Raw genomic sequence first — 11,123 nt, 5'->3', positions numbered from 1 at the left:
GAGTGAAAAGTCACAGTAAGTTCAGAGACTGAAAAGTCACAATAGGTTCATAATTATTTTTGGAAATGTCACATGTACCTTGTGACTATTTTGACCTTTGTAAATATAATACAGTGGCACTGTAAGTCCTGAATAAAGTACAGCCGGTACAGTAACATGAAGTAGATATTTATTGGCTGAGGTGTGGTCAATGTGAATAAGCAAGCACTGGAACAGGGGCCTGGAAAGGTTGTATGTTCTTTTTCACAGAAGACATCAAATCTTCCACTGAGTGAGGTCCTGAGCAACCTGATCTAACTTTGGAGTTACCTTACCTGGGCCCAGGTGGCTGGACTAGATGACATCCCACCAAAAACCCCTTCTAACCTAAATTATTCAGTGGTGAGAGGCACCAATTTCTGAACCATACAAGCAGTGATTTTAACACATCATCTGCTAGTGAACAGAGGCACTGTGGACTGCACAGCCGGGCTGCCACGAGAGGGAGGAAATGCTGGGTTTTTAACAAGGCACAGCAGAAGCCTTGTGGGGCTCCCCCGTGGGTGTAGCTCAGCTAAAAGCTCGTGCACAGACCGTGCAGCTCAGAAGGAGGCAATTTCCAAATGCCTGCTGTGTGTGCAGCCTGTGACACGAGCTAAAGGAGCACAGGAGGTTTCTTGGTCGCTGCTGTGATGCCAGGTAGGCTCAGTGCCAAGCTTTAGCTGCTGGATCCAGCACAGTGGAATGTGGATTTCGACTCGGCTGTGTTATCTGAAGAAGGTAACTGCTCCAAGGAGCCTCTAGATAAACAAAAGAAAAGCTGTAAATCTTATTTCTGCTTCCACTTCTCAGCTCTGCTCAGTCAGCATGGGAAAAAGCTCTGTGGGGTTTGTATTTCAAATGTTGTTTAAACAGGGATGCTAATATCCCATGTTCCTAATTTTGTGTAGTGTTTGCAATACTCCTTCAGTTTTTGAGTACTGATCTCTGAATGATGATTTAATTATGAGTCTTTATTTATACCTAAACAGTTTCAAAGGCAAATGAGTCTGACTGTCAAAGTATAAAGAATATTTTGCATGAAACTGAGATGATAATTTGATATAGCAAATCAATAGAAAATTCTTGTAGCTACAAAGAACTGCATTTTTGTACACATACACAGAGAGGGGATTTGGTAATGTATATATGAAAATAATTTATTTTAGCAGTCAAACCACTGGAAGAATACTTAGTTCCTTCTGAAAAATCTTCCTGAAAATTGCTGTTGAATTCATGGAAAAAATTGTAAATATTTGGACCAAAATGTGTATCAGCTTTTATAGCCTCAGAACAGTTTTATTGTGTGAAGAAGGTTTGCTACATTTTTGTTAAGCAGTTTGAACAGACATGTTATATGAACTTCAATATGTATATGAGGCCAGAGCAGATAATAAGCTATAAAATCTTGGTTTTTCCTTTAGAGTCCTTTTGTCAGGGTCTGGCAGAGCTCTAGAGATTCAGGCTGCAGATCTGTCCTGTGTTTTGACAGATTGAGGAATTTGCAACCAAAACATGCCTACAGAAACTAATTTGCCTTTGTGGTACTAACTTGTCAGAATTCTTCTGCTTGGGCAGTTTTTTGACCTTGTCTTTTTAACATTTCACATCCTGAGCTGCCACAAACAAGTTTACCATTTTCTAGATTAGAGATAAAAAGACTTTTTTCCCTGTGGTAACAAAGTCTGCTTTTGTGGTAAAAGGGTAAGTCTGTATTTGTGCTTTGACAATTGAAGGAAATCTCTATGGTTGCCACAGAGCAGAAAAGAAACAACTTCTGATTGCTCTCTAAACTTTATGGCTTTGTAGAAGTGCTGTGCCACTGAAGTTTTTGGGTCTCACAATGCATGTATATTTCTGATGCATATTTATGAAAGAAAAACTTCTAAGACTCTACTGCTATCAGATGAAAGATTTTGAGGATGGTTTTGTTTCTAGCAAACATTGTTCCTTTCATCCCATCTGATGTTCTCTGTGCTTTAAGTTCACTTCTCAACTTTCTCAGAAAACAGTTTCAGTGCTCCTTTCAGTGTGACATTTCCCACAGAAAGAGAACAAGCAAATTAACATAATGAAAAAAATGATCTTCTTCTGCTGTTTTGGAAGCTGATTTTGGGAGCTGTGAGCCCAGGGTGTAGCAGGCTCAGCCTGCCAGCTCTGACTGAGCAGTTGGTTCCCTTCAGCACTGAGCTGGTGGCAGCAGCAGAGTTTAGGGAGAGGTCATATGTCCAAGAGCACAGATAGCCAGAGACCCTAAAATCTTTGGGAGAATGTAGCAGTTTCAGAGTTTCCAATGCTACCTTCCCTTCTGTTTACTATTATTTCTTTGTTTTTTTTCTTTCTTCCTCCAGAATTCACAGCAGCCTTATCAGAAGGAGGAGCATGCAGCTCTGCCTGCACTGTTAAGCCTACAGTCTCTGCAGACTGGAAATTTTGCTGTTTCATTGTCATCAATGAACAACTGTGGTATCCCTGTGCTCTAGCACTTTTTCCACTGGAAAATGGAAAAGAAGAGAAATATGGCAAAGTTATTGTGGCTGCTGATGTTCTTTTCTGATATTGTGCCATTCAGCTGTGAGAAGTCAATGAGAGAAAGAGCTATTGAGCTGATGCAAGATGCACGTTTGATAGATGGGTATATGAAATATGTCCAACTAAATCCTCTTTGAGAGTCTGACAAGTGAGGAGGAAATGCTCAAGTGTCAGATTAGCAAAGACATGGGCTGTTAGAGCACACAGCACTGAGCTACCATTGCAGTGATACATTGGGAAGGAATTTTGGTTCAGAGGGTCCTTAATGCAGGATTGTGTTACCCTAAACACCATTTTGATTTTCTGGCCGGTGTCACAGTTTAACCCCAGCTGGCAACTGAGCCTCACACAGCCCTTGCTCACTTGTCCCTCTGGTGGGATGAGGGAGAGGATCAGAAAAGTGAGAAAACTCGTGAGTTGAGACACAGACAGCTTAATAGGGAAAGCAAAAGCTATGCACAAACAAAGCAAGACAAGGAATTAATTTACTACTTCCCATGACTAAGGCATTCAGCCATCCCCAGGAAGAAGGGCTCTATCACACATAACATTTTCTTAGAAAGATAAACATCAGTATTCTGAATGTCCCCTGCCTTCCTTCTTCTCCCAAACTTTATATGCTGAGCATATGGTCTGGAATGTTCTTTGGCCAGCTGGGGTCAACTGTCTCAGCTGTGTCCACTCTCTACTTATTGTACACCCCCAACCTGCTCACTGGTGGGATGGGGGGAGAAGCAGAAAAGGCAGAAAAGAAGAGAGACTTTTAGGCATCCATTGCTGGAAGGACTCTTGGCAATTAATGGCCTAAGGGATTCCAAACAGTGGAAGAAATTACACTTGGGTCAGAAAGGGAACTACTTATTTCTATCACAAGCCCTGTTTGTTTTCCATTCTAGCCACAATGACTTTGTACTGCAGCTGAGAATACTTTACCAAAATAAAATCAGTGGAGTCAACTTAAGAGAACTCAACAGGACCCACACAAACCTTGCAAAACTTCAGGCTGGTTATGTGGGAGCTCAGGTATGTACTGCTGTGGTAGCGGGGCTCAGAATATATTTCTACGTTTGCTTCCTTCCTAGCCCTGATTTAGGTTCTTTATGTTGAAAAAGAAAAAAATAATAGAACTGAAAAGCCACAGACATTATTTCATGATGGTTGTGTTTCAAAATTTGGGTTTTATAATTCAGGTACTCTTAGTCAAAACAGCAGCCTTTGTTTTGTAATATATATATTGAAGGAAGCTAGCTTATACTTGCTTTCCTCCATGTACTGTGGAGTAGCTGAGTGTAGCAGGAGGCCTTAGTAAGGAGTTGGAGCTTTTTTGTCTGGAGTGGGTGCTTTTGCCTTGCATCTTAACCCTTTCTTTGGGGAAAAAGCTGTAGTGGCAACTCCCTTGTAAACTACAGGAAGTTATTTTGGTCTGTGCTCCTGAACTATGAGCAAACAGAAGTTTCCAAGTCAGAACACAAGTTATCTGGTTCACTTGTCAATGTCTCTTTCAGTTTTGGTCAGTGTATGTTCTTTGCAGCGCTCAGAACAAGGATGCTGTGCGCCTGACCTTAGAGCAAATCGATGTTGTCAAGAGGATGTGCAACAGCTATGAGGAGCTGGAACTTGTGGTGACTTCCCAAGGTGATGCTCCTTCTTGTAAAGGAATTTTTTAAAATGTGATTGCAGGAGGTGTGTACAGAGAGATGCAAGCAGGCAAGTTGTCCTGCTTTAAAGAGTAACTTCAACATTTCCTCTGAACCACAGCCATTGACTGTGCACAGACCTGGTCCACTGCAGTCATGAGAAAATTTGCCATATAAACATGTACTCTGTAAGCTCCAATTCTATGAAAATGTCTTTATTATTGCTTGCAATTTACACAGACAATTGCTGCTTGGTACTGCTGGCTTCTTATCTGTCACGTAATTACTTAGGAAGTATCTCCCTCTGTGTTTTCCAGGTATCTCTGACAGTAGAGGGATTGCATGTTTGATTGGAATAGAAGGTGGCCACTCCATTGACAGCAGCCTGGCAACACTGAGGATGTACTATGACCTGGGTGCTCGTTACATGACTCTAACACACACCTGCAACACCCCTTGGTAACTTTTGTGCATATTTTTGTGTGACTGTCTAATGCAAAGGAGTGGAAGCTGCATGATGGGAGGAGTATGGATTCAGACACAAACCCTGTGAAAGACTTTGAACCAAGTCAAGGTGATAGGTTTTGGGGATTAATAATTTTCCATGTATACGGTGGGAGACTACATCCATTATGTAGTGCTTGTTATGATCATAATTTGGACGCTTGACAATCTGATTGTCTTAAATTCCTTCACAAAAATCACATTAGTGAACCTGAAAGCAGTTATGAACATAAAAAAGCACTGTCCAAACAAGATTCCTATTACATACCTCATTATGCCCACTTTTGGCTGTGTGACATTGTAGTACTTGTGTGTAGTGCAAGAGTTTTCAGCTGCTGATACTGTATTCTCCAGAATAATCAGATGCTTCTTCTCCCTCACTCCCCTTTTTAAGGTCTGAATCATCATCCAAAGGAATACACAACTTTTATCCTAGTGTTATTGGTCTGACTGCATTTGGCCAAGTAAGGATCTCTTTCAAATGCTAATCTGGGCAATCTGTCATGCAACTAACAACTTCTGGCCTTATCTTCTCAAGAGCAAATTGACATTAAAAATTAATTACTGCAAGTTCTTGATAGGAGGTAATCAGGATTTAGTCAAACCTAATTCCCTGCGATGTTTCTTAGGGTAAAAGAAGTGTTAGATTTAATTACAATTGTTTAAATACAGACTAGATGTAAGAATTCATATGCTCAAGCAGAAAGATGTGAATAACACTTCCAATGACTTATTTTAGATTGACTAAGTTTTCTAAGTTTTGAGCATGCTGGCTAATTTTGAGTGAATAAATCACTAATGAATTAATAGGTACATAGCAACCAATACAGGCACAGCATGTTTATGACTAGCTGGCAGCTGCAGAATTAATCTATCTGTTTCCATATACCAGCCAAAGAGCTTCCTTTCAGGAAACTTCTTACTGACACTGTTGTCTGTACATCTGTTTTAGGAAGTGATAAAGGAGATGAATCGCCTGGGTATGCTGATAGATTTATCTCACACCTCACACTCCACTGTAAAAGCTGCACTCAACATCTCAAAAGCACCAGTCATTTTCAGCCATTCGGCAGCATCTTCTGTTTGTAATCACTCAAGAAATGTTCCTGATGATATCCTCCAGCAACTGGTGAGTGATATGGTTCTTGGGTTTGTTTTTGGAGGAAGGAATTTGTTGGTTTTACTTCTTGGGGGTTTTGTTTTTTTGTTTTAATGGCAATGTTTGCATGGGCTGCAGCAAATGTGCATTCAAATCATGATGTTTACTTTCCATGTCCTCATCCCAGAATTTGATTCAGGAGCAGATCCTTGAGCAGCAGCTTACAATTGCTTCTGAGGCATTTTCTTTGGGTTGTGTTTAGCCTTTGACTACAATAATGAAGTGTTTGCAAATACTTTGAAATTCTGGTTGAGTTTGTTTGATGTAGTCACTGCACTTCTGCTGATTCAGTCTACATGAAAGTAAAATGGACCCAGGGGAAAGGACAGGGAGGCAAAGCCTTGTGTTGCCATCTGAACTTTGACTTAGTGTTGCTGCTCTCACTGGTGGATGGGTGTAGAAGATTCTACATAAGATGCCCACGACGTTTGCAGGGCACGAGTGTTCACTCATCACCTGTCTCTCCATATTTTTCAGAAAAAGAACAAGGGAATTATCATGGTGACTTTCAATGCAGATGTACTGGCCTGTGGCAGAAAAGTTGTTAATATTTCTACCCTTGCAGGTTTGATGTTTATAAACTGTTGTTTTTGTGGGTTCTACAAATTTGTACAAATTCTGTGAATGTCCTAGGGCATGCATCATTTTCAAGGCTGTGTAAATTACACTGCTTGTTTATGCCATCTTCACTTAGCCCAGCTCTAGGTACTTTCTGAGCTAATACTCATTAAACAATAACAAGAGGTACAAGATGTGTCTGTAGCTGGAGGACACAATGCTCACAAACAGAGCCAACAACCATTAATCCCAAAGTAGTTGTTACTTTCTGGAGAGCACCTTAAGCCTACGTAATTAAGAGTGGGAATCATAGGTGTGTAATGGATAGTGAAAATTCTATTGGTATAATTGGGCTGCTTGTTAGGAATGAATGCACTGTGATGATCATGTCTCTTTCCTCATTTGCATTCCATCAGTGTAGCTGTTATTTTGAAGGTTGCTGCCTGATGGGGTGTCTTTGGACTTTTTAAAAAAGGATTTGATCAAGAACCCATGATTAAGGAGAGCTGTTACCCAGTGCCAATATGTGTGAACTGTAATATTTTTTTCTTTGCTAGGTGTTTAAATGTTGTTTCCTTGATATTTTCTTTCAGATCATTTTGACCATATAAAGGAAATTGCAGGCTCAGAATCGATAGGAATTGGTGCTGACTATGATGGAGTGGAACGGTGAGTAAGGTTGTACAGACATTGACATCTGCTCCTTAAATTATGTAGGTTTGGTTCATTTAAGGGGAAAAAAAGAAGGCAGACTAAAAAAGCTGGTACCAGATTAGCTTGTAACGAGCACTAACCCAAATTTTATGAGAGAGGGGCACAATAATTCCTTTTTAGAACTGCACGAGGCAGTGCTACAAAAGTAGAGATGGATCCTGAAGCCACGTGTTCTAGGTGGTGGTTTGTGCATGCAAAACCAGTGATAGAGGTTGCATTTCTCCAAAAGCCACTGATGAATGACTGAAAAGCTACCTCAACCTTTATGTGGTAAATGGTTCAGTTTAGAGAGGTGCTGCAAAACTCTTTCCTCCACTAACCTTGGGGGAAGCCCAAAGAGTTTGGGTGCTGTGAAGCGACTCCTGCTTTTGGGAAGTGTTTGAGGCAAGCAGAGCCTGGTGAGCAGCCTACCACAAAAGCTTTCCTCACTCTGGACTACTGCAGTTACAGCAAAAGGAAACAAATACAGATTGGGTGGCATTTGCTGCTGTAGCCTTAATATTTTTTTTTTCTTTTTATCTTTCTGTTAAATCATGATCTCCATTTTCTTTTTTCTTCTTCTCCTGGAGTCAGGCCTGCTTGGGAATGAAAGTCAGAGTCAGGTCCCCATCTGTGAAGTACAAACACAAACCCATTTTGTCAGCTCCCATGATATCATTGCTCTGAAAGGGTTATGTTCAAAATAAAAACACAGTTTGCAACAAAAGGACATATTTTATCATGAATTTTCTCCAAGACCATTAGTTAAATTGGTGGTGGAGTTGCTAAGGTCCTAATTCCCTCTAGTACTGCCACAGATTTTTTTGAGATATGCTTATCACCACACCTTCATGGAACAGAAAAGTAACAAAAATATTAGTCATCTCAAAACAACATCAAATTCTCATGGAAATACAATTTAAAACAGCTGTTTAATGCAAGTTTTTCAGCTTTTAATTTCTAAATTATTTTTATTCTGACAAGAATTAGCACAAGACATAAATCTGTTTTGCTTTTTTGAAATTTCTTCAGTAGAGGGCTCTGAATAGGTTTCTTTCCACTGCCTAAACAATTGGCTTAATTCAAACTAATATTATTATTCTAATTGGGGTATTTTTTTGTAAATAGTTTGTAAACATCAGAGTTCACAAAATTGCCTCCAACTCCAGAGCTCATCATGTGTTTGTAGGTTTCCTTTTGTTCTCTGTTACACCAGTGGGTTGCCCCAACTTCATCTGTGATGCAGCTATTTCCTCTTATTCTGAAGGCCTGATGGAAAGTGTGGATTACCATAAACATGAATTTCTGGTTGTTTTTTCCCCTTTTGTTCTTATATCCTCCTATGCTCTCATTTTGCCTCTACAGAACTGCATCTTCATTCCAGTTGTGTTCTATTTATTGGGTCCTATGTGAAGAAAAAGACTTTTGTTGTGTCCTAGTCCTGTTTCTGTTTGTGAGCTGAATTCTCAGAGGAAGAATCGGGTCAAAGTCAGCTCACTTCAAAAGTCAACATGTGCAAAAGAGTAATTAGAACCCTTTTTTTCCAATTTGCCAGTGATGTGTGTTGAATGTTCTTGTGTGACTCTTGCCAACAGCTTTCCCGAGGGATTGGAAGATGTCTCTAAATACCCTTCTTTGATAGAGGAACTTCTTAGAAGAGGATGGAATGAAATTGAACTGAAAGGAGTCTTGAGGGAGAACTTTCTCCGTGTCTTCAGGGAAGTAGAAAATGTAAGATTAAAATCCAAACTGACTCTTGATTCTTACCACGAGGGAAAGAGGAACTGTTGGTGTTTTGTTGTTTATTTTTTGGGTGGGTTTTTTCTTTGTTTTTTTCTCCATTTAATGTGTTTTGTCTTGGAAGGTTTTTTTTGCTCAATGAGAGAGGGAATGTAAGCACCTAATTCAGTAAATCCAAACGCTGGGAAAGAAACCAAGATGGCAAGAGAGTGTTAGCAGCATAAAGGAAAATGAGAGAGAGCAGACAAAGCTCTTTGGAAGTTTTTCTCTCTGCAGTAATCTGATAAGCACACATCAGTGACTTCTAAATGGAATCACTTCATGGTTTGGAGAAGCTGCGGATGCACCAGCATCACAGTCTGGCTGTGTTCGCTGGGGCAGCAAGGAATGTTGACTCCTGCAAATCAATTTAATTCTTGTCATGGGATTGGGCTGCTGTTCAAAAGGCTTCTGCCATGGCTGTGTCACTAACTAGCCATAAACATAACAGCTAGATCCCAATGAGCTTTAAGTATAAATGGTAGAAGTTGATCCAGAAGGATGGGGGAGGAGAGGAGGGAAGGAGACAGGATAAGTGCAGGGCCCCCTCAATGGTAACTTTCACAAATGCCTCTGCTGAAACTCCAGACTGCTTGCCTCCGACTGCTTTTATTGACAGGGATAGGTAAGTAGATATTACACACAAAACCTTATAGACAACAGATATTTCACAGTGACTTTTCTTCCACTTGTCTTTTCCGGGCATGTTGGATGAACTGAAATGAGGGAAATTTGTACTATTCCAGTTAACCTGCCAAAATATCTCCATAATGCTGACCTCATCGTGTGGCAGACTGACAATATGAAGAGGCTCAAACTGATCACTCCTAACCAATCTGTGGGATTTAGTAATGTTTTTTCCCTTCTAAATTAGAGATGTTGAAGCTCTGTCTTGAGAGTGAGAAGCTCTTGAGAGCTCCTTTCAGGGAAGAAAGATCACGAGTTTGTTTGCTCCATATGTGGAGAGAGCCAAGACAAAGAGCAGCCAGACGTGTGACTCTTGCCTGTAATGTGCTGAATTCTGGGAAGTGCTTCCTAGGAATGCAAGGAGCAGAACAATGATATGGATTTCCTCACATTCAGATGTGGTTTTGCAATACAGTTTGAGTTGGGTAAATAGCACTGAATTTGCTAGCTGCATAAAGCTTTTTGCTGTTGTGCCAGTCTGGCTTTCAGGGACAAACTTTTGAATTTTTGTAGGTGCGGAACACTTTTGGAGTACTGGATGCAGGTGAAAGTGAAATTCTGCAAGAAGAAAAACATTCCTGTCGCCTAGACCTACAAAAGCCTCAGGGTCAGCCATCCAGGTCCTTTGCATTGCCTTCTGGGGCACAACCTTTCAGCCTGACACTTGTATCATGTTTAATGCTGTATTATGAGATCATTGGAGTCTAGAGAGATTTTTGGAATACTCTGCAATGCAACTACTTATCTTTCTGTGATTTGTTAATGGAAGACTATAATAAATTTTAAACATAATTTCTATAAATTCATCTGCATACTTGAAAAAACATATAAATTATAAATGATGTAGCAAAAGTGTTTAGAATTTGAAGTGATAAATTCTGTATCACCTTGGCTGGACTAGGATCAACATTGTTAATGGAAAATATTCACATTTAAAGAATAAATTCTGTAATACTCGATGGATGGTTTTTGTACCCATATTGTGGAATAAAGACTGGAGTCCAGAACCAGCAGTTTCACAGAGGAACTAGAGATTATGATTAAGACATCTGTGCCAAGTAGTTTTCAAATATTGCTTCTTGCCAAGTAGTTTTCAAATATTGCTTCTTGTTACATCATACAACTTCCATCAATAGTTGATAGCTTACTCAGAGAAGACCATCCCCTGCCATATGGAGAAGAGTGCTTTCTTGGTTTGCTTGGGGTTTTGTCTTGTTTTTTAAGATGACAAGATGAGTGACAAGCCTATTCCAGTTTGAACTGCATGCCTACAACTAGCTTTAGAGACTCATCCTGCAGTACTAAACTCCTCTTTGTGATCCCTGATCAGGGCAGTGGGCAACTGGACAATCACTGAAGGGTGGAGGTGGATCTCTTACATTCAGGTGCAGGCAATGCTGTAGATACTTTTCTATAATTTGAGGACAACTGCTTGCAGCATTTTCATGATGATGGGAACTAGAACAAGTCAGGATAAAGCAGGAATTCTGGCTACTAAAAGGGTTGTGGAAATCTTTTTTTTCACATTTAAACAATTATCCTTATCAATGTCATGT

General features: G+C 40.1%; 1 protein-coding gene across 2 annotated transcripts; it reads left to right on the top strand.

Annotated features, from left to right (window-relative positions):
* Positions 1 to 307: 307 nt before the first annotated feature.
* Positions 308 to 10,526, top strand: LOC132332639 (dipeptidase 2-like). 2 transcript variants are annotated; one of them, XM_059857127.1, is made up of 11 exons: positions 308 to 759; positions 2,370 to 2,653; positions 3,447 to 3,573; positions 4,056 to 4,185; positions 4,505 to 4,646; positions 5,086 to 5,155; positions 5,644 to 5,820; positions 6,328 to 6,415; positions 7,002 to 7,077; positions 8,697 to 8,832; positions 10,081 to 10,526. In XM_059857127.1, the coding sequence occupies exons 2-11, from the start codon at positions 2,520 to 2,522 to the stop codon at positions 10,273 to 10,275; spliced, it is 1,275 nt and encodes a 424-aa protein (XP_059713110.1). In that variant the 5' UTR covers positions 308 to 759; positions 2,370 to 2,519; the 3' UTR covers positions 10,276 to 10,526. The 2 variants fall into 2 exon arrangements, with proteins under 2 accessions (XP_059713110.1, XP_059713111.1); XM_059857128.1 differs by lacking the exon at positions 308 to 759 and having other exon boundaries at positions 2,513 to 2,653; positions 4,082 to 4,185.
* Positions 10,527 to 11,123: the final 597 nt, after the last annotated feature.

This window comes from Haemorhous mexicanus, chromosome 12 (genome assembly GCF_027477595.1).
Source record: "Haemorhous mexicanus isolate bHaeMex1 chromosome 12, bHaeMex1.pri, whole genome shotgun sequence".
In the NCBI taxonomy this organism is placed as follows: Eukaryota; Metazoa; Chordata; class Aves; order Passeriformes; family Fringillidae; genus Haemorhous; species Haemorhous mexicanus.
The sequence above is the reverse complement of the archived record's forward strand: the minus strand, read 5'-3'. Positions and strand labels throughout refer to the sequence as shown.